This window comes from Lissotriton helveticus (assembly GCF_964261635.1).
Source record: "Lissotriton helveticus chromosome 1_1 unlocalized genomic scaffold, aLisHel1.1 SUPER_1_unloc_3, whole genome shotgun sequence".
NCBI lineage: Eukaryota > Metazoa > Chordata > Amphibia > Caudata > Salamandridae > Lissotriton > Lissotriton helveticus.
The window spans coordinates 532,898-556,749 of NW_027611670.1; the positions used below are offsets into that span (position 1 = coordinate 532,898).

At 48.5% G+C, this 23,852-nt stretch overlaps 1 protein-coding gene across 1 annotated transcript in view; it reads right to left on the minus strand.

The window, feature by feature from the left end:
- Positions 1 to 601: 601 nt before the first annotated feature.
- LOC144805864 (uncharacterized) overlaps positions 602 to 23,852 on the minus strand; it is a 30,254-nt gene continuing 7,003 nt past the window's right edge. Inside the window, exons 2-3 of the mRNA XM_078672343.1 lie at positions 12,358 to 12,542; positions 602 to 5,152 (exon numbers count right to left, since the gene is read on the minus strand). Coding sequence (XP_078528469.1) covers positions 3,323 to 4,516 — 1,194 coding nt within the window. The 5' untranslated portion in view covers positions 4,517 to 5,152; positions 12,358 to 12,542 and the 3' untranslated portion in view covers positions 602 to 3,322. The remainder of the gene's footprint in view (positions 5,153 to 12,357; positions 12,543 to 23,852) is intronic.

Sequence of the window (23,852 nt, forward strand, 5' to 3'; positions counted from 1 at the left end):
ACAGTCAATACATAGGGTATACCTACTCAGCTGAGACGGATATGTTTCCCTTTCCACTACGGGCGAATCCGGTTAAAATGTGAGTAGGGATCTCTGAGAAAGCGCGACAGAACTAATCAGATTTGACCATTAAATAAGAGCCTAACTGATGTAGGTGGTGCCATTTTGTGTAGTTCCTACCAATCTGTAGGACCCGCGTATTGTTTGGACAACATGAACTAAGAGTAAGTTGTCAAGACTGATTCCGGACACCCCCACAGGACTTGTTTGACTATAGACCAGCTAGCTCACAGTGCCACGCAAGCCTCCCTAACCTTACCAAAGAGCGAATGGTTTCTGGTAACCACTGAACATGACAACCCTGACTCCTCAGGGATCATGGAAAGAGTACAATACCTTAAACTCAGTCACTGTTGCTTACTTGTTCTCCGAGAAACATACAGAAAATACACAGTTTGACATTTTCAATAATATTTATTGAACCAACGTTATTCTTGCATAAAATATGTGTGCTGCAATGATTATGAGACAGAAGTAGATAAACGTTATTACAAGAACCAAAGGAGAAAATAGTAGATATAGTTCTACCATGGTGCTAAACAATTGTATATATGCACGAATATAAAAAAGGCAGTAAACTAGCATACTCCTACTATGTGAACACTACTCTAAATGTACCTAAAGTGTGTGTAGGTCTAGAGCCAAGACTCCCCCAAGGGATTATCCAACCCATTACCTGAGGGGATAAGGTGAAGGACCCCATGGGGGCGTGGCTTGTCGCCAAACATGCGGTAGTACTGTAGCAGAGCTCCCAGCCGGGACTTGAGTCATCGTTGACCCTGGGAGTCTCCCTGCTGCAGAAGCTGTCTGCCAGCTTGCGGAATCCACTTGGGTCTCCTACCTGTAACGACGGGGCTGCAAATCCCCGGGACGGGTGAGATCTCCATTTTGGACGTTGCCAGCTGCCATCACTGCCTGCCCTGAAGGCAACCGAGGACATGCGCCCGGACTCACATTGCAACAGCGGGGGATACGGATCGGCATTGGACGACTGGGGGCCCCGGAGGCAGAGGGCCCCAGCTTCCATATGAGGGCCTTCTGATTTGCGGAGTGCCGACTGCCCTGCTTGCGAGTCTTTCTGGAGAGGTTGGTGCGGCGTGGGATGCCTTGCTGTGCGGCCTCCGCGTCTGCCTTCTGCGAGGGTGCTGTGCCCTGGGCCCCAACTGCTGGCCGGCCGGGTGTGTGGCAGCCGCGCTGCTTGTTGGCTGCGTCACTGGGAGTGGCTGCCCTGGGGCTGCTGTTGGTGCTCCCAAGGCTGCGTGGCTGGAGCCACTCTACAACGTGCTGAAAAACCCCTTTGACCCTGGACGAGGGGAGGGGCCCGCCAGCTGGACTGGGGCTATAGGTGGGGTGAGCAGGCTCTGTGGTCTGATGGTGGACTAAATGCACGCACAGCCGGACGGCCGTAATTGAGGACACGTGTTGTGCTGAATGTGACCCGGACCCCACGCTTGTCCCCCTGCATGGACGCGGACCCACAAACTGGGACTGGTCACAGAGAGTACTGCTAGCGCTCTCCCTGAGGTCTGGTTTTGCTCTTGGCTGGAGTACATCTCCTCCCCTGTTTGCGGCCTACAGACTGCTTCCACGCGGGCTGCCCACTTGCCCGGTTGTACATAGACTTCTTGTTGTGCTGGGTGCACGACTGCTGCCGACGCCTGTGTGTCCTCTCACTTCCTCTTCTCGCCATTGTGCTCTTTGCCAAGGGGTGCCAGCGGGGGAAGCAACTGGAGGGGCCCGGCACTGAGGATCCACTTCAGGGGACTGCAGACTAGGCCTCCCAGGCTTCCTCGATCAGCTGCTTATTTTTAGGTGAATACAAATCACCTGCCGTTCCCCCTCCTTCCATCTATCTTTTTCTCCCCCTTTCTTTGTCTCTCTCGCTCTCTTTATCTCTCCCCCTCTCTATCTCCCACACATTCCTGTTATTTTCAGCTTCATGAATGTCACTGCCACTTCTGGCATTCATACGACAAATCCTTCCGAACAATTGGGGACAAGGGACAATCAGTGTGAAAGACGAGTTGCTGGGAGTGCAACTGATTGTCCTAGTCCATATATGCCTCTGATGTGGGATTTCACTATTTCACCACATTCTTCAAACAGAGTCTGCTGCTTACAGTGGCTCAATCCTGGTAAAAAGAAGAGTTTGACAAGGCACAAAATGAATAGGGGGAGTCAAGTTGGAGAGGAGCCACAGGTCACACTTCGTTATAAGGTCCGAGGCACAAGCTGATCCATTAACCAAACACAGTCTGCAAAAGATGCAGCAAATGTTACTTAAAAACAATGTATATACTTTTTCATATCTAAAAATAGGTTATTTCTTGAATACCTGTGCTTCGCTTTAGTTCATTACATATGCTGCAGTGGCATTTGTTAATAGTAATACATACATTTTACCAATGAAGCTTCCATCTCCAGAGCCGTGACAACATATCCACTCTGGGTGTGTTGGGTTTGTAGGTTTTATCAAAAATCCGACAAGTTAGCTGAAAGTACTGTTGTTAGTCCCAGTATTGTTCAGTGTTGCTTTTAGTGGTAGTGTGATCAGGTACGACAGAGTGTTTTTCTTTGTATTTCTTCTTCACCAAATAAAAATCAAGAATGTTTCTTTTCTTTTAATCCACATTGTGCTAGTCTCCCACTGTGTATCCTGGTGCATCATGTCGATTTGCTATGTGTACAGAAGTGAACAATCACTGGAAACAAACACTTCTATAATTCTGCAAATACTGTTATCTGGTTTTCTTCTTTACTGCTAGTCCGGTCTTCTATCATCTGGTATTTCAATGTCCCACATAATTAGAATTTTATCTTTTTCCGTAATTCATTCCTCTCACAATAACTGCACTGTTCTGCTCTTGTCTATGTCCTCACAGGGGTTAATATCATTTTTGATGTTCTTAAGATCTCTCCGGAGTCTCTGCATCTCTAGGATTATTTCGATGTGAGTTGAATGAAGGAGTGTATTGACTGAGGGCTGTGTGGGATCGAAAATCGACAAAAGTCCTTCATACACTTAGTGCCCCTATATATTTTCCCCATGTGTGTTCGCTGATGATTTTGTAGCTTTGATAATTGACTAAAGCTCTTCCCACATTCACTGCACTTGAATGGCTTTTTTTCCCCGTGTGTGTTTGTTGATGTCTTCGTAGGTTTGACAACAGACTAAAGCTCTTCCAACATTCACAGCAATCTCAAATGGTTTTTCCCCTGTGTGTATTCGCTGATGTATTTGGAGGTTTGATAACTGACTAAATCACTTTGCACATTTACTGCCCTTGAATGTTTTTTCCCTTGTGTGTGTTTGAGTATGCGTTTGAAGGCGAATTAACTGACTAAAGCACTTTGCACATTCACTGCACTTGAATGGTTTTTCCCCTGTATGTATTCGCTGATGTGTTTGCAGGTTTGATAAGTGACTAAAGCACTTTGGACATTCACTGCACTGGTATGGTTTTTCCCCTGTGTGTATTCGCTGATGTCTTTGTAGGTTTTCTAATCGACTACAGCTCTTCCCACATTCACTGCACTGGTATGGTTTTTCCTCAGTGTGTGTTCGCTGATGTCTTTGTAAGTGATATAATCGACTAAAGCTATTCACACATTCACTGCACTTGAATGGTTTTTCTCCTGTGTGAGTTCGCTGATGACTTTGTAGGTCTGATAACCTACTAAAGCTCTTCACACATTCACTGCACTTGAATGGTTTTTCCCCTGTGTGTATCCGCTGATGTGTTTGGAGGCTTGATAACCCACTAAAGCTCTTCACACATTCACTGCACTTGAATGGTTTTTCCCCTGTGTGTATTCGCTGATGTGTTTGAAGATTTGCTAAGTGACTAAAGCACTTTGCACGTTCACTGCACTTGAATGTTTTTTCGCCTGTGTGTATTTGCTGATGTATTTGGAGGTTTGATAACCTACTAAAGCTCCTCACACATTCACTGCACTTGAATGGTTTTTCCCCTGTGTGTATTCGCTGATGAGTTTGAAGATTTGATAAGTGACTAAAGCACTTTGCACATTCACTGCACTTGAATGTTTTTTCCCCTGTGTGTATTTGCTGGAGTCTGCGTAGGTTTGATAACCTATTAAAGCTCTTCACACATTCACTGCACTTGAATGGTTTTTCCCCTGTGTGTATTCGCTGATGAGTTTGAAGATTTGATAAGTGACTAAAGCACTTTGCACATTCACTGCACTTAAATGTTTTTTCCCCTGTGTGTATTTGCTGGTGTCTTCGTAGGTTTGATAACCTATTAAAGCTCTTCCTACATTCACTGCACTTGAATGGTTTTTGTCCTGTGTACGGGTGCTGATTAACCTTGAGTAGTGATGACAAACTAAAGCTCGTGCTGCATGTGTATGATTCTTCTTTCTTGGTTAGTGTCTGCGGGTCGGGTACATATTTGTCTACATCCCATGACTGTATTTCCTGATGGGCCAACATGGCCCATCACTGTGCGCAGTATTTTGCACGTTTGATTTCTTTTTTAACAATACATTGCAATTGCCACCAAATATTTGCCACACTATAAGGTGTCTTTGTAGGTGATTGTGCCTTTAGATTGGATTATGGCTATGCACGCAAATTGGGGCAGTCTATTGTATTGTAGATAGAAGAAGTCCTCTTTACCCGTCAGTTGTCCGGCTCCGCTCTGTTGTGCTCTTCTCTGGTTACTGTGGTCTGGCCAGAAAGAGTTTACAATTCACCTAGAGCACTGAATGATGGCTTGTCATCATTTTAGAAAACAGCACTGCGGTAATCACACCATACAAATCCCATGATCAAAGTTGGTATTGGACACATGTTTATACAGGAGGCGGTTTGTTATTGTTGTTGCCTTAATTTTCCTAAGGTCATTTCTTCGTCTTGTGGCGTGGAGGTGCACAGCTCAGCCTCTTGCAATCACTGGACTGCCCTTGAGGCTTCATCCGGGATCTGTCAGTTTGTGTGCAGGTTCCTCTGTCACCGACTGCGCTGATGTTTTCCTGAACACTGTAGCTCATTATTTCTGCTAATATTGAAGATTTACAGCATTCGCTTCATTATTGATGGTCATTTCACACATTCAAGGCTTGTTTTCTGTTGGATGTAAAGATATTTAACATTAATAAATTGAAACATAATGGAATGAGAATTCACAATGTTTAATTGGTTATAAAAGACATTTCGGGGGAGATTCACCAAATTTCCACGCAATGCAGCTTGAGGCTGCACTGCGTTGCGCGACAGGGAGGGAGCAGGAGAGCACCATATTTTCAAAGATATGGCTCTATCCTTCCCTTCCCCTTGCGCTGGCACTGATTACAGCAGCCCTGCGCCATGCACACTCCTTAGCACCAGAGCGCTAGGGTGTGTGTGTGTGAATTCAGCATAGGTTTTGTACAGGAAGGACACCCATCCTGTACTAACTACTATGCCTAGGCACGAGGGAAAGCTTTTCCCACTTTGTATGCATGTTGCACATTGCAGCAAGCATGCAAAGTCAGAAAAGGAAGGAGAAATTAAAGCTTTTCTCTTTCCTTGCACCTAGTTTAAAAGGGTGCAGTTTTCTCACGCTAAACCCAATCTACTGTATTTGGTAAATTGGGTTTAGCGTGAGAAGCCTTGGGTTGTTGCACGGGAACACCCATGTACCACCCTTGCCAGGCCCTCATGGCACAAAGTAATGCGACGCAGTGCTATGCAATACTTCACATTACTTTTACATTATTTGCTTGAAAGTAAATTAGGAAAAACTGATTTTGCACTGTTTTGTGCCACTTTTGTGACGCAAATATAGCGCACAATCTTAGTATATCTCCCCCTTCTTCTTTACAGCCTTTGAAACTTAGCAAGGAATTTTTCATCATACACAGATATTTAACTAAAAGTTCTGTTGATCAGGTGATATCTTATTAATGTCTGAAAAGGAGGTGATTTACAAGTGTTCACAGAGTAACTTAGCAAAGTAAGGGCGCTCACGGAACACTCAAGTGCTTAGAGGTATAGCTTAAGACAGACGCATATGGTCAAGATTTAATTTAAACAACAATAGATTCGAGAAAAAGCGATAGATCAGGTTGGGCTGCAACATTTCCAGTAACTCTTTACGAAGTATACAACAAAAGTAACTCCAGTCACACACTTCTTCTCGTTCCTTTCCTATTCACTTAAGATCATCTCAAATACCAACTCCTGTCTTTACCTCGCTGTTCATAAGTCACCTTTGACACTTTCAACAGCTCCCTTGGTTCAAGCATTTCTGGTTTCTTTGTACCTGGAAGACGAACATTATTGTGAGTTGAGGGGGGCTTCCTATCGCCATAACAACTGTCCATCTCCCTGAAACTAGTGCAGCTTACAGCACCCGGTTCTGGCCCGAAAAACAACTTTAAAAAGCAAGTCTTTAGTTCTTCCTAAAGTAGATACAGTTCTGTAAGTTGCAGCTCCTTCCGGGGCTTTTGCGTAAAACAGAACGAGGGGTTCCCTGGAAGGCCCGTCCTATACATTATAAGCGCAGATAAGGCAAACAAACGTTGATTCATATAATTTAATATTCAACAATATCAGTCATTTTGTACTTATAGAGAATCCATCACAACCAATAATTTACCTGACATATCCCCGCAGCAGATGTGTGCATATTACTCTTTTTCCCCCCTTTTTCCACCATTACATGTCATCTGGCATAATGTTGTCCGTTTGGTGCCCTGGATGCCACTTTGTGAGTGGATGGGCATTTGGAAGATCGGGAGGAGGTGTCAGTTATCCACAGGTGATGCAGCATTTCTATCTTTCCATAATTCTAATATTCAAGTTTACTAATTTCCTGTCCTTCGCACCCCTACTGCCCGGTGGCTGCCCACTAACTCTGTGGGGTTCATCAGAAGTCAGATAATGGCCTGATAGTCACAAGGCCATGAATCTCACTTCTTCTACAACACTTATTGCAGACATAGGGCCCAGTTAGGAGTTTGTCCAACAGATTATTGCCTCAAAACTAGGGGTGGTGGAAGAATTCCACTCTGCCGGGGGAGCTTGCGATGTTTTAGCCACAGGTGCGGAGTTCCAAAAACCTCCACAAAGTGATGCAGAACTGTGTTTTATGTCTCAAGCGGTTCACCAACGGTAAGGTGGCGAGCGCTTGTGAGAAAATATAATGCGCTAGACGTCCTCCTGGCGAGATTGCTCATTGCGGTAGGTCGCGACCACTTGAGTGTAAAATCTGCTATTCTCGTTGATGAAGCGGCCACTCAATTAGAATGTTAATTCGAGCTGCAGAAAGCAGCAGCGCCCTGTGGCATGACGCGTAGTGCCGTTCATGCTGATTTTACAATGCGGGACAAACTCCTGGCACTAAAGATCAGTGAGAGCAGTGCAATTTAACAAACTCTGCCACTTGCGGAAGTCCGCAGAGTGTGGAGTTTCGTGGAGTTCTGCAAGAGTAAAACTCTGTGAACTACTCCAAGGCATTATAAAAACGTGACATATATCCTGTCTGCTTTATTATGATTGCCACAGGATGTAATGCATTTTTAATGGGGCGGGCAGGATACCTGTCACATTTGTGATGGAATAAACCATCCGCTGAAATCTAAATCAGGCCTTTGATGTACATTGCGCCCAGTGTGGCTAGCTGGGCTCGAAGGATCTTGTGGTTTGTGGGTCTCTCACTACTTTGAGGTCACCGCCAGGAAGAACTTCTGTCAGCAGCGCCTTGTGCAGATCTTCCTTTCCAGGCAGCCCTTCTGTCAGCTGCCCCTTGTGCAGATTTCCTTTCTAGGCAGAACTTCTGTCAGCCGCGTCTTGTGCAGATCTTCCTTCCAGGCAGGGGCTTCTGTCAGCTGCGCCTTGTGCATATCTTTCTCCCAGGCCAGACTTCTGTCAGCTGTGCCTTGTGCAGATCTTCCTCCCTGGCTAGACTTCTGTCAGCTGCGCCTTGTGCGGATCTTCCTTCCAGGGTGGACTTCAATCAGCTGTGCCTTGTGCAGATCTTCCTCCCAGGCCGCACTTCTGTCAGCTGCGCCTTGTGCGGATCTTCCTTCCAGGCAGGGGCTTCTCTCAGCGGCACCTTGTGCAAATCTTCCTTCCAGGCAGGGGGTTCTGTCAGCTGCACCTTGTACAGATCTTCCTTCCAGGCAGGACTTCTGTCAGCTGCGCCTTGTGCAGATCTTCCTCCGAGGACGCACTTCTGTCAGCTGCGCCTTGTGCGGATCTTCCTTCCAGGCAGGGGGTTCTGTCAGCTGCGCCTTGTGCGAATCTTCCTTCCAGGCAGGACTTCCGTCAGCTGCACCTTGTACAGATCTTCCTTCCAAGCAGGACTTCTGTCAGCTGTGCCTTGTGCGGATCTTCTTTTGATGTAGGGGCTTCTGTCAGCTGCGTCCTGTGCAGATCTTCCTTCCAGGCAGGGCTTCTGTCAGCTGCTCCTTGTGCAGATCTTCCTTCCAGGCAGGGGCTTCTGTCAGCTGCACCTTGTGTGAATCTTCCTTCCAGGCAGGACATCTGTCAGCTGCACCTTGTGCAGATCTTCCTTCCAGGCAGGACTTCTGTCCGCTGTGCCTTGTGCAGATCTTACTTCCAGGCAGGACGTCTGTCAGCTGTGCCTTGTGCAGATCTTCCTTCCAGGCAGGGGCTTGTGTCAGCTGCACCTTGTGCAGATCTTCCTTCCAGGCAGGGTCTTCTGTCAGCTGCACCTTGTGCATATCTTCCTCTCAGGCAGGACTTCTGTCAGCTGTGCCTTATGCAGATCTTCCTTCCTGGCAGGGGCTTCTGTCAGCTGAGTCTCGTGCAGATCTTTCTCCCAGGCAGGGTCTTCTGTCAGCTGTGCCTTATGCGGATCTTCCTTCCAGGCAGGGCTTCTGTCAGCTGAGCCTTGTGCAGATCTTCCTTCCTGGCTGGTCATCTATCAGCTGTGCCTTGTGCAGATCTTTCTCCCACGCAAGGTCTTCTATTAGCTGTGCCTTGTGTAGATCTGCTTTCCAGGCAAGGGCTTCTTTCCTCAATGATCAGTTCAAAGGTCGGGCGAGGTAGAACTGGTCTAGGTCATCTTCTTTATTGCAGTTCTACTGGTCATGCCACAGAGCTCGAGCTCTGAGATGAAGGAGAGTCTGGATTTGTAGAGTCTGTAGAGCATTGAGACAGTTCTACCGCATTCAGCACACACGACAAGTCTCCAGAAGTCAACACTACAAGTGCTGTTCCAAGGTTTAATTCAACCACTGAATCTGAACATCCCTTGCAGGACGCTTTTCAAAACTAGAGGTACCTGGGCTTTCTCTCAGTGGCGGCAGGTGACATTTGAAAGTGGTGAGGCATAAAACAATTGTTGTACTTCACTGTGGCGACCGAGCGAGACTGAACCACCTACGTAGGGTGCAAATGGTGCATTTTCAAGCAAATTTGAGAGTGTAATCCCACTATTCGGACTCCTGCCTCATATTCATCATTCCTACTGATGCCCTGCACCAAAACACGGACAGACCACACCCACCCTACATTAGGATAAGGTCTTCTGCTGCTACCACACGCTACACAGAGACAGATCCCACATACTACATCACAACAAGTGATACCCGTAGAGTCCATTTTCATGGCTTCCTGCGTGCATAGACAAGCATGGGGGCAAATTCAAAGACAGAGCCATATCAAACAAAAGAAAATATTTTAAAAACATGATTTTAAAAAAACAAGGCCTGACAGTTTCCATTCACTCACCTTTTAGATGAGCCTCGGTGTGAGGAAACAAAATCGTAGCCAATGAATGAATAGTTTTTCTGATGAATTGGTGTTATTCCCGACGTCATTGCGAGGCAGTTACAAACACACGTTTTATATTTCACAGACCAAAGTTGAATACATCAACCACTCGAAAGAAGTTAATAATTAATGAACTAAGAACTGCTTAAACAATTGCAGACAATGGTTGTTTCTGGTTTGGTAACGCCTGTTACAATGCAGCCCCGATTTAAAAAAAATGAACTCGTCACATTGTGTACAACACAATAGCAGATCAAAATGATGTTTAATAAAACAAACACTTATGATTCTTATGTACGTACGCAGCCTGTGGTGTGATTCTTTTAAGCACGCAGCCAGCTCCAATACATGTCTGTTGAAAGAAGGGCGAATGCCAAGAGTAATGAGGTAGCTAGGTTAAAAAAAAAGGGCCAGATGTAGGTAGCCTAATGGTCGGTAATGGCCGAAATTACAGAATTTCGTCCGTTACCGACCGGTATTAGGCTTTTCAGATGTAGGGGCCTAATTTAAGGATTCGATAATTTACCGAATCGGTAATTTAAGGAATCGGTGAATTACCGAATTCTTAAATACCGATTTGGTAAATTAACGAAACCTTAATGTAGGGAGCGCTCAAATGAGTGCTTTTCCCATTTTAGGATTTGTTATTTACCACCAACTACAAGTTGGTGGTAAATATCAAAAACCCAAAAGAAGCAATTTTTTGCAAATTATTACAGTGCCATGTGGCAGACATAAATGCCCTTAGGGCATGTATGTGTGCCACATATGCACCCATACACTATTCAGGGGTGCAACAGGATGTCAAAGTGACACCCTGCCACCCTTCAATGTGTTCCCCCTTTTACCGAATCAGTATTGTATTTACCGAATCTTACCGATCCGGTAATACTTACCAAATGAATACCAACATCCCATTTACCGATTCTAAAATTCCGAATCGGTAAAATTCGGTATTTTAGAATCGGTAAATCTGGATTACCTACATCTGGCCCTAAGTCTTGAACTGACCCACCCACTGGCACTTTGCACGAGATGGGGAGTGAAAACACTCGTATTCATGACTAACCTTCACGATTCCCACTGCTTTCGTACATTTCCTGCTGCGACTACACCTGGAAACAGCCAAGATAAAAGTGGCCTGACCCCATGGTTATGTGTTCCTCTTCGGGAAGCCCCGCAGAGGACTTCTGGTGCCTCTGCAGCCTCTGTGAATGAGAGTTTAGCCACACAGCTTGTTAGCAGGAAAAGAATAATAAAGTTCACTATCGTAAAGATTAAGAACTGAGCCACACATAACAGGCAGTGAGAGTGTGAGATGCCTCCTGCTTGTCTGGCATCTGGTCGACAACACTGCAGGGAAGACAATCCGTGGTCCACAGATACGGCCCTGGCAGGGTGGACTGGAGGACGGGTCATTTAGATCGTATTCCCAAGCAGGGGAGGCTATTAAGATATTATCAACATAAACATGGCAGCATCTTTGAAACGGCAGATAATATATTGTGTCAGGAGAGATGCCGATTTCCAAGCAGGAACACAAGCAGATCGGCGGGAAGCAGAAAACAGGCAGAGAGTTCTTGCAGGCCAGGCCAGGCACTTCAGCACTCATCCCTCCTATGACTCCTAAAAAGCCTGTCATCAGAATGGAACAGCGTTTGCAGGACACAACAGATCAGTAAATATGCACATGCTATGTATATTGTATTCAAGTTTGATTTGTTTTGCTCGGTTTTACAGTGCAGAGACTGCGGGATTTAGGATGCTAACGGTTATCCACAGTTGAGAGCTTAGTAAAGAACGTTGTTGATGCAGATAACTGCACTAGACATTGATACAACCGTATCGTCTACCCTGGGTGGGCGGCTTTATGTGCACCGGGTTTGAGTCTCACAGACTATCTTTATTAACCAATACTCCACTTGGGAAAACGCCATCTTCTTTTTATCCCAGTGTCTTTTTCAGCTCAACTGTTACGTGGCTATACGGTTATGAAAGTTCCTGAATAGTTAGCAAAGACACAAGCCCAGGGACGTAACACAGGCCCCCACATCCCCCGCAGCCCCCTCAGTACTGTACTCACGCCGGAGAGCTCCAGATTAAACCTGGAGGGGGGCCCCTCGGTGAACCTTGCCCCTTCAACTTTCGTTACGCCACTGCACAAGCCTTCTCTACAAAATGCGTTGGAGGATAAGGTACGCTGGAAAACCGTGATAGCATCTTGCTTGTTAACAGAGAACGCTTTTGGTTTTGTCGGCCTGAGAAACGATGGTGACACTATGCGTAAGAACCTTGACATATTAATACGCAAATTTATGCAAACAGTGCTACCATGCACTGTCAATCAAAGAGGACCCCTGCTGTTGATCTATAGCCTAATTGTTTTCAATGATAGGGTTCCATAATTTTAGGAAGATGAAGCATTTATGGTAGGAACATTTAATCGGATCCCATGCGGTCATGTAAACAGTCGCGGACGGCAAAGCGGGTGAGTTCACGCCGGGGGGTAATCTATCAGTATCTTATCTATATAAAATAAAAAAACGTACCTGCTTCCTCCGGGACCGCATCACGCGCCTCCGCCTCAGCTCCTGCTTGCTCCGGAGTCCTGGCGCCCTTTTAGGCAGCCTCCTTCTTCCTTCTCCCCTAATCCAATCACAACGCTTTGTGATTGGTTAGGCGCAGCGGAGAGCGCCCCGGCAGGGCCATTTTCTCTATGTAGGCTGCATGCAACCTAAAAAAAAGGTCAACACTAGCTACAGTATGATTGCAGATACTAAAAATTTAACATCTGATAGCACAGTAAGCATTTACACGTTCTACCTTTTTGCAAATAAAGCGCAACTGATCTTATACTCTCTCCAGCCCATCCTATAATTTGTGTAGCGTATTTTATATTTTGTTTAATTCTTTCTTTAAACTATTGGCTTTCCTATTCAAAGTGCTGTCTCTCACAGGCAGGGCTGTCATAGCACTGTAAATATACAAGTCACTATTCCCTAGTGCACCAACCAGGATTCAAATTAGCGACCCTTCAGTTTGAGATGAAGGCATCAGAAATTGTAACACTACGCAACTGACCACTTCATACAGAATAGTTTAACTTGCATTTTCTTTTCATTTTAGATGTGTACATTATATTACAATTCCTCCCACTCCTCCCTGATTGGTAGGACCCTCATACAGCTCAAAGTTCTGCTGCATTTTTTTGTAATTTTATAAATGAAGGTTAACATAAATAAATGAAATATCAGAGGCTAATTATATTAGGGGAAGACAACAATATAGACTGGCTAAGCCCTGCTTGGTCACCCTTTCCCCCACCTCGGCCAAAGCCAGTGCACCCTTGCCTTGAGAGACGGAACTGCAAGTGACTCTGGTATCCTGATTTCATTTTGGCCTCAGCAGGCAGAAGATACTTTGATTGCACTGCATGAATAGGCCCAAAATTGACCCGAAGACCCAGAGCCTGGCTCTGGGGACATTGACGGACACTACAACCACTCTGTTGGTGGGGCAAAGACTACGGTCTGTGTCCCTGGCTATGTACAGTGAGTAGTGGTAGCAGTGTACCATGTTCTTAGAGGTCACCAGCTGAACTGGTCACTTTACTTGTCAGAGGGCGGCTGCGATGCATACAGGGCATTGGGTAAAGTTCCATTCACGTGTCATGACCAGACCTCGCATTGGCATCCCCGTTTGAATTTCGAGACGTGTATTTATAATATAAGGTAGCAGGGCTCTATAGTGTTTCAAATGGGTAAGTATATTGTTACCAGTTACATCCATGTTCGATTGACCATCATCTAACATGGCACAAGATGGGCAATATTGTCAGCAATCCAGACGAGAAGGGTGTAACTATGGACACAAGGGTGGAGGGATGGAGTCAGGACCGCCTTTTAGAAGGTTCACACTTTCTGTGCTCATGTTGTAAGTATTCCCACATGGAGGCATCATCATCACTACCTGCTGTGAGCAGCAATCACCCTGCACAAAGTCCTTGTTTGTGCAGCAGAAGAAAATGGATGATGAAATGCAACCAGGGAAACCAGTAAACCCAGACAGGGAATAAGCATTCAGGGTCTGAAAATACTACAGAAAAGTGGGTCGCAATCATATGGGCTTTGTTGTAACTCAAGTTGCTTTACTGCCCGACATGAAGAGCTGCTGTTTCAAGATAAGTATCACTGATAGTGACTCCCCCGTAGGCGAGGGCACATTGCCTGGTTTCTGCAAGTCTTCCGGGATGAAACTATTGCCTGAGCAGTGGCCCTGTGAGCTGCCTGTCTGATGAGAGGGAGGAGGAGAGAGCTTTGTCTGGAAGAAGTCTCCCTGCCCTTTGAGGAGGACCAGCAGCAGAGCACGTTGTGAGGGACGGCCCCGAAGGAACAGAGGAAATGTGGCAGAGTGCCGAGAAGTCCTGTGAAGTGCCCGGGGTCCCCCAGTCTCCCTGACGGAGCAAGTCTGTGTAGAGGTTGTGTCTCACTTGCCAGTGTCAACTGCTAAATAAAAAAAGCTGATTCGGAGACCGCAGAGGGGAAGATGCAGACAACCACTGCTGACTCTACCGTTGTTGCACTTCTGCGATAACACCAGCACCTCAGACCCAAGAAGGAGATCCTTCCCCCGCGACTACTCGACCTTCCGCCATGACTTCTGGGGCAGACATCTCAATGTGTCTTCATGGAGACACTGTCACACCAGTGAGCTGCCCATGGAGAGGAAATGAAAGGGACAGCGATGGTCTGTCCCTTTGCCCCAGAGCTGGCCGTGTTATTCATGGCCAAATTTCAGGAGAAATTTACCTATGATAGCAATCCATTTGTGCATCATATCCACAAATGGTTTCGGTTTATTGATCACATTTTTTGCATTTGGGATGGACAAGATGATATTTTGAATGTGTTTATTGAATGCTTGAATGCCAGATTAGTAGATATACAATTCTGTGTGTCCAGTAGCCAGTCATCTATCAAATCTTTAGATGTAGCAGTCTTTGGCCACAATGGCCGATTATGAACTACATTGTTTACCAAATCAAGGGTTAGGAACAATGCCCTGCATTACACTATTCATCATCTACGCAGTTTACGTGACAAGTTGCCTTAGCGCCAATTTCTCCGAATAAGAGGGAATTGCTCAGGTAAAAGTGATTATTTCATGAATGCAGAAATTCTTGTGCACAAATTAAAGGAACGCGCATACCCAAACAAGTTGCTGAAAATACGATGAAACGTGCTTGGTGGAGTCCAAGAGAGACCCTTCTGGAAAATAGACCAGCAAATGACAAGTTAGAACGCATGGTATGCATCTCCACATTTTGTTCAAAGACTACCTGTAGGAAAGGGGGTTTCTGTTATAGTAACCCCCCCACTTTTTTCCAGACCACTGATGCAATTTGACTTGATGTGCCCTGGTACCCTGCCAATCAGGTTCCCAGGGCCTGTGTTATTTCCCCAAAACTAACCCAATTGGCATCTCTGGCCACATGTCAGCCCCTGGTAAATGGTACCACAGGTACCCAAGGCACTGTGACCAGAGAAGGACTCAAAGGGCTGCAGCACTTATTGTGCCACCCTTAGAGGCCCGGTACCTCTAGACACACACACACTGCCTTTGCAGGCTGCGTGTTTTGATGCAGAACAAAGTGAAGAGTCAACATGGCACACATCCCTGTGAGCCATGCCTACAAAACACTGCCCTGGCCTAGATCAGCCACCCCTCCAGCTAGGTGTACTATACCAGTGGTGAGGGTACAGGTGAATGAGCCCTGCACCCCTCCAGCTAGGTGTACTATACCAGTGGGGAGGGTACAGGTGAATGGGCCCTGTACCCCTCCAGCTAGGTGTACTATACCAGTGGTGAGGGTACAGGTGAATGAGCCCTGCACCCCTCCAGCTAGGTGTACTATACCAGTGGTAAGGGTACAGGTGAATGAGCCCTGTACCCCTCCAGCTAGGTGTACTATGCCAGTGGTGAGGGTACAGGTGAATGGGCCCTGTACCCCTCCAGCTAGGTGTACTATACCAGTGGTGAGGGTACAGGTGAATGAGCCCTGCACCCCTCCAGCTAGGTGTACTATGCCAGTGGTGAGGGTACAGGTGAATGAGCCCTGCACCCCTCCAGCTAGGTGTACTATACCAGTGGTGAGGGTACGGGTGAATGAGCCCTGCACCCCTCCAGCTAGGTGTACTATACCAGTGGTGAGGGTACAGGTGAATGAGCCCTGCACCCCTCCAGCTAGGTGTACTATACCAGTGGTGAGGGTACAGGTGAATGAGCCCTGCACCCCTCCAGCTAGGTGTACTATACCAGTGGTGAGGGTACAGGTGAATGGGCCCTGTACCCCTCCAGCTAGGTGTACTATACCAGTGGTGAGGGTACAGGTGAATGAGCCCTGCACCCCTCCAGCTAGGTGTACTATACCAGTGGTGAGGGTACAGGTGAATGAGCCCTGCACCCCTCCAGCTAGGTGTACTATACCAGTGGTGAGGGTACAGGTGAATGGGCCCTGTACCCCTCCTGCTAGGTGTACTATACCAGTGGTGAGGATACGGGTGAATGAGCCCTGTACCCCTCCAGCTAGGTGTACTATGCCAGTGGCGAGGGTACGGGTGAATGAGCCCTGTACCCCTCCAGCTAGGTGTACTATACCAGTGGCGAGGGTACAGGTGAATGAGCCCTGCACCCCTCCGGCTAGGTGTACTGTACCAGTGGTGAGGGTACAGGTGAATGAGCCCTGCACCCCTTCAGCTAGGTGTACTGTGCCAGTGGTGAGGGTACAGGTGAATGAGCCCTGCACCCCTTCAGCTAGGTGTACTATACCAGTGGTGAGGGTACAGGTGAATGAGCCCTGCACCCCTCCAGCTAGGTGTACTATACCAGTTGTGAGGGTACAGGTGAATGGGCCCTGTACCCCTTCAGCTAGGTGTACTATACCAGTGGTGAGGGTAAGGTGAATGAGCCCTGCACCCCTCCAGCTAGGTGTACTATACCAGTGGTGAGGGTACAGGTGAATGAGCCCTGCACCCCTCCAGCTAGGAGTACTATACCAGTGGTGAGGGTACAGGTGAATGAGACCTGCACCCCTCCAGCTAGGTGTACTATGCCAGTGGTGAGGGTACAGGTGAATGAGCCCTGCACCCCTCCAGCTAGGTGTACTATGCCAGTGGTCAGGGTACAGGTGAATGAGCCCTGTACCCCTCCAGCTAGGTGTACTATGCCAGTGGTGAGGGTACAGGTGAATGAGCCCTGCACCCCTCCAGCTAGGTGTACTGTGCCAGTGGTCAGGGTACAGGTGAATGAGCCCTGTACCCCTCCAGCTAGGTGTACTGTACCAGTGGTGAGGGTACAGGTGAATGAGCCCTGCACCCCTCCAGCTAGGTGTACTGTACCAGTGGTGAGGGTACAGGTGAATGAGCCCTGCACCCCTCCAGCTAGGTGTACTATACCAGTGATGAGGGTACAGGTGAATGAGCCCTGCACCCCTCCAGCTAGGTGTACTATACCAGTGGTGAGGGTACAGGTGAATGAGCCCTGCACCCCTCCAGCTAGGTGTACTATACCAGTGGTGAGGGTACAGGTGAATGAGCCCTGCACCCCTCCAGCTAGGTGTACTATACCAGTGGTGAGGGTACAGGTGAATGAGCCCTGCACCCCTCCAGCTAGGTGTACTATGCCAGTGGTCAGGGTACAGGTGAATGAGCCCTGTACCCCTCCAGCTAGGTGTACTGTACCAGTGGTGAGGGTACAGGTGAATGAGCCCTGTACCCCTCCAGCTAGGTGTACTATACCAGTGGTGAGGGTACAGGCGAATGAGCCCTGCACCCCTCCAGCTAGGTGTACCATGCCAGTGGTGAGGGTACAGGTGAATGAGCCCTGTACCCCTCCAGCTAGGTGTACTATACCAGTTGTGAGGGTACAGGTGAATGGGCCCTGTACCCCTCCAGCTAGGTGTACTGTACCAGTGGTGAGGGTACAGGTGAATGAGCCCTGCACCCCTCCAGCTAGGTGTACTATACCAGTGGTGAGGGTACAGGTGAATGAGCCCTGCACCCCTCCAGCTAGGTGTACTATACCAGTTGTAAGGGTACAGATGAATGGGCCCTGTACCCCTCCAGCTAGGTGTACTATACCAGTGGTGAGGGTACAGGTGAATGAGCCCTGCACCCCTCCAGCTAGGTGTACTATACCAGTGGTGAGGGTACAGGTGAATGAGCCCTGCACCTCTCCAGCTAGGTGTACTGTACCAGTGGTGAGGGTACAGGTGAATGAGCCCTGCACCCCTCCAGCTAGGTGTACTGTACCAGTGGTGAGGGTACGGGTTAATGAGCCCTGCACCCCTCCAGCTAGGTGTACTGTACCAGTGGTGAGGGTACAGGTGAATGAGCCCTGCACCCCTCCAGCTAGGTGTACTATACCAGTGGTGAGGGTACAGGTGAATGAGCCCTGCACCCCTCCAGCTAGGTGTACTATACCAGTGGTGAGGGTACGGGTGAATGAGCCCTGTACCCCTCCAGCTAGGTGTACTATACTAGTGGTGAGGGTACAGGTGAATGAGCCCTGCACCCCTCCAGCTAGGTGTACTATACCAGTGGTGAGGGTACAGGTGAATGAGCCCTGCACCCCTCCAGCTAGGTGTACTATGCCAGTGGTCAGGGTACAGGTGAATGAGCCCTGTACCCCTCCAGCTAGGTGTACTATACCAGTGGTGAGGGTACAGGTGAATGAGCCCTGCACCCCTCCAGCTAGGTGTACTATACCAGTGGTGAGGGTACAGGTGAATGGGCCCTGTACCCCTCCAGCTAGGTGTACTATGCCAGTGGTGAGGGTACAGGTGAATGGGCCCTGTACCCCTCCAGCTAGGTGTACTATACCAGTGGTGAGGGTACAGGTGAATGAGCCCTGCACCCCTCCAGCTAGGTGTACTATACCAGTGGTGCGGGTACAGGTGAATGAGCCCTGCACCCCTCCAGCTAGGTGTACTGTACCAGTGGTGAGGGTACAGGTGAATGAGCCCTGCACCCCTCCAGCTAGGTGTACTGTACCAGTGGTGAGGGTACAGGTGAATGAGCCCTGCACCCCTCCAGCTAGGTGTACTATACCAGTGGTGAGGGTACGGGTGAATGAGCCCTGCACCCCTCCAGCTAGGTGTACTATGCCAGTGGTGAGGGTACAGGTGAATGAGCCCTGCACCCCTCCAGCTAAGTGTACTATGCCAGTGGTGAGGGTACAGGTGAATCAGCCCTGCACCCCTCCAGCTAGGTGTACTATACAGTGGTGAGGGTACAGGTGAATGAGCCCTGCACCCCTCCAGCTAGGTGTACCATGCCAGTGGTGAGGGTACAGGTGAATGAGCCCTGTACCCCTACAGTGGCCAAGTCCATTCTTAGGCATTGAAATTACAGTGCTGACATTAAGAGTATATGGTGCTGGGAGATTGTCATTACGAACTCCACACCATAATGGCTACACTGAAACCTGGGAAGTTTGGTATCAAACTTCTCAGCACATTAACCCCGCACTGATGCCAGTACCTCATGTATTTTTATCTGAAGTGTTTTAGTGCGCCAAATTATATTTTGTACTGGGGGATTAAAATTAGAACTGTTTATAGGGAGTCACATATATAATCTACTTTTTAAGTAAAAACACAATAACATGAGTTGTATTTTTTTATATTAAAGCTATTATGTGGAATTTGTTTCTTGGTGGTATATATGTGTAATTAACGGATCTTGTGTAGATGTGATTGAGTAGAGTGGATTGAATGGTGGCTATACCTATTTGGTGATATTTTTGACTCCAAGAGGACATTTTATTTTCTACTCTTCAATAAAGATCAGATCTCCAGAGGACTGTGGACCTGTCCAGAAAACCTTTAACTTTAAGGATTTCGAACAATTGAACTTTGAAGTTCCGTCGTCTGACCTTCACAACTCTCAACGCACATCCAGGCCTGGCCACTGTGACTATAAACCTGTCAATTTATAAAGACATGTTTTCTTTTTGGTTTCAGTTTCTAAAAGGTCTCCGCCCAGTGTGGGTAGGGTATGCCTCTCCTGGAGTTCACGGGCCTAAGGGTTCATTCCTGGTATAAAGAACGGGTGACAGGGGGCGCTCCAGCCCAGTGCCCCAGGCCATCTGAATGGCGTCTGAGTTGAGCCCGTTTACGTAAACTCAGGCCATAGGCTGTGTCTCCATCAGCTTCCTATGTGATCTCAAACTCCCTGACATACCAAGGCGCCTAAACGTCTCGATCATAAAAGACTGTTCCAGGGAGTCAAATGCCTTATCGGCATCACCAGCCTTCATGTGTGCGTTTTCCCGATGCAGCACTGCGAATACCGCCCTTAGATGAACCGCTGTGGATTTATGTGGGACAAATCCCAACTGTACCAGGGAGACTATTCTCTCTCGTAGGAGGGATAGCCGAGTTGCATCACCTCAGGCAGGAATTTATTGTCACAGTGAAGCAGTGACAGAGAGCGATAAGAGATACACTTAGCCCGGTCTGTCCCAAGCTTGGGGAGCGCTGATATGATTGTGTCACTTATAGACAGCAGCGTCACAGCACCCTTTAATGCCTCGGTGTTAGAAATGGGAATTTCTGGTTGGCTAAGGCTTGCGCCAAAGCCAGGCAAAAACCACCATTCTAGTCAGGGCAAGGAAGTCACCCGCCAAGATAACCCCTGCTCACCCCCTTGGTAGCATGGCACGAGCAGTCAGACTTATCTCAGAGGCGATGTGTAAAGCATTTGCGCACTCACCCACCAGTAACAACATCCCAGGCCCCCCACAAAAGGAACTCCACATAAGGTTATATAAAAATAGCCTTTGTATTATCAGAACACATCAGAATCATAATCACAGGATGTAAATTGTGCCAACTAGCACCGGCAATATTTACAAGGGATTATATACATGGGACAGGGCCACATGGACCACTGTCAGGAATAAGCACTTTTAGAACTAGCATTTGTAGAATTAGCACTTTGTAGAAGTAACACTTTTAGAACATAGCACTTAGAACCTAGAACGCTTGTAGCACCAAATAGTAAATGTAGCACACAACCAGTAACTACTGGTAAAAGGTAAGTACCACCTACGCAACCCTGACTACCTTAGGAAAGTATCACGCAGGGCACCATGAACTCACTAGCATAACGATACTAGATAAAACAACCACCTAAGCATGAAAATACATTTAGGGGTATAGGCCAGAAGCTTCACACATGATGCATAAAAACACATTCAGAGGTGTCAGAACACAGGGTGCGCAAAACATACTACACACAGCACATTTCCTAACACCCAAAGCATTAGCGCATGAATCATAATAGCATATAAATCACATTTAGCGCAGAAATCACATGTAGCACATAACTCACATCAAAGTCCAGGTTGCACCACTGCGCCAGAACCTAAACGTAGCAGCTGCCCACTACTTGCTGGGCAGCTGGGGACAAGAGCAGGGCCTAAATGCTGCAGCTGGCACTAAGTGCTGCACAGCTGAGGAAGGCCAAAGTAGGGGAAAGGAGTGGGCCTCACTCCTCAGTCAAGAGAACACATGTCCCTAGGAAGGAAAGAGCCTAAACGGTGCAGCTGCCCACTACTTGCTGGGCAGCTGGGGAACGAACTGCGGCATGGGCTCTCACTAGCCCTCCGGAACCAAAACTGCCCAAAGGCTGGAGCCCTCTAGGCTCCAAGCCAACACTTGCCCATCGGTGGAGGCCTCTACGCTCTAAAACAATGTGCCCCCAGGAGCCCTCTAGGCTCTGAAAAATAATGGGGCCTCGTGGGAGCCATCTGGGCTCGGGGACCTTCATGCTGACTGGGGGGAGCAGCCCGCTGCCAGCCGGGGCCGCTCTACCTCCCGTAATGCCCAGAGACGTTGGAGCCCGAAGGCTCGAACTAACAATGCCCCCAAGGTGGTACAGCCTCCTGGGCTCGAGGTACAAAATGCCCCCAGGAGCCTTCTAGGCTCTAACTACCAACATGCGGGAGAACAGTTGAGCGGCCCGCTGTTATCCGGGGCCGCTCTACCACTGACAGGGGGGGCCCACCGAGACATTTGCACTCACCGGTTGCTCAAGGAGGCAGCGTCTCCGTGGGGCTTCTCTGCTCTTCTTTAAGGGTGGCCGGCAGGGCTCTCTATCACCAGGGCTCCCTCCTCTGCACGGGAGCCCCGCAACACTGGTGCGGCATTGCTGGTGGCCCCGGGGCTCTCCCTCACTCCTGGGAGCCCTGGGCCGCGGGGAGGCCATGACTTGGCCGGCTTTTCTTCCTTCTTCTCAGCAGCGGCCCCGGGCAGCTAATTTTAGTGCGGCAGCGGGCGGGACTTCCTTGAAGCAAGTGAAAGTCCCACACCGCTTCGGGCGCCCGGCTGCCTGACTTCCGGTTTGGGAGGCATTTTCCTTCCCGGTGCCGCGGAGGTGAAACTAAGGGGCATAAAATGAGGGGTGGGCACCCTCGGTGAAGGAAATAAACGTAGAAGCGGGGTAGGCACCCGCTAAGGCGCATCTGAAAAGGGGAGGCACCCTTATTAAAAAAATATTGCAACGGGCATAATGCAGGGTGGGCACCTGCGATGAAGGGGCTACAGGGGGAATCCCTACGCTCGGGATTCCCTCACACAGGGCCACAGGGGAAAGGAGCCCAGCGCTCCCAGGGCGCCAACAGGTAACATCAAGTCCTGGGGCAATGGCAACAGCAAGGAAAAAGGTCCTGGAGGTCAGGGGGGCATGTAGGTCCCAGGGGCCAGCACACAGGGCACTCCAGCAAGGAGACAGCCCCCATGGCGGTCCCTCCTGGGCCCCACTATCAGCCAGGACCCCTCTGTCAGGATTCAGGAAGTAGAAGGGTCCTCCAGGCATCCAGGGGCTGGGCAGGGCCCAGGAGGGCAAGCATTCCCCAGGGCCCCAGCAGCAGCACGCCCCTGGTAGATTCAAGTTGAGCACAAGAACCTTTTACAAGAGGACACCGCCCCTTTTTATACAGAGAAATCCCTTTGTCTGTGTCTGTAGGGTGGGGGAAAAACCAGTCGCAGCTGGTTTTGGAGCACTTTGTTTTTCTCAGCCCCTCTCCCTATTCACTGGCCAGGCTAGGATCATCAGTCGCACCACTGGGGGCGGAGCCAGCATTGTGTGGGGAAGCCCAGCCCTATTCAGGTCCCAGGTGCACTCCTCCCTCACATCAGCATGCTAATCTCTCCACTCACCACTGGGGCAGACCCATCCTGACTCCTGGAGCCAGGCTCACCAGCCAGCTCCAGCCAATCACACGCCAGACATAAATTACACAGGTATGCCAAGTTCTAGAAGTGGCACTTCCACACTAGACACATTTATGCCACACACATCCTCGCGCAGCATTTAATCACACGAGTCCGCACAAACCAAACTCGCACCTGCACTCCCCACGCATCAGGAACTAACATGGACACATACATTCCCCATGCATTCCTATGGGAGGGCAGGTCAACCTCACACACGCACTCAGAGAGCGCACGCACTTTACACTGTGCCACAGTGCTAAAGTGCGCAAAGACCAGAAATCATTATAATTATGTAACACTAAAAGGCAAAAAGTTCAGGGGTAAACCTGCCAGAAGGGCCAAGTCCAACACTCGGCATACATATCCAGCAGATATGCATCCAGTATTTATTTCTAAGATTTGTAAAACTCCACACCTGACCTTCAGATCCCAAAGCCTTTCGTCCTCCTAGGGTGTCTATAGCTGCAACAATCTGTTGCCCAGAGATCGATGGCTTATGACTGGATGTGAGAGCAAATTAATATAGCTCTGAGCAACTAGTTCGGGAAAGAAGTGTCCTAGTGCTAGTATAAGCACATAAGTATCAAAATCCCACAGCCCCTGAACATGAACAGAAAGGTTTGATTTGTTTCCTGAAAGAACTCATGTTTTCTTGGGCGCACAGGGCAGGTGGGAGGGCATTTCATTCCAGATACCTGCAGTCACCACAGGCAGAGAGCAGCCATCTATTCTGATTTTTATAAACTTAGAGACTTTACGCAGCAA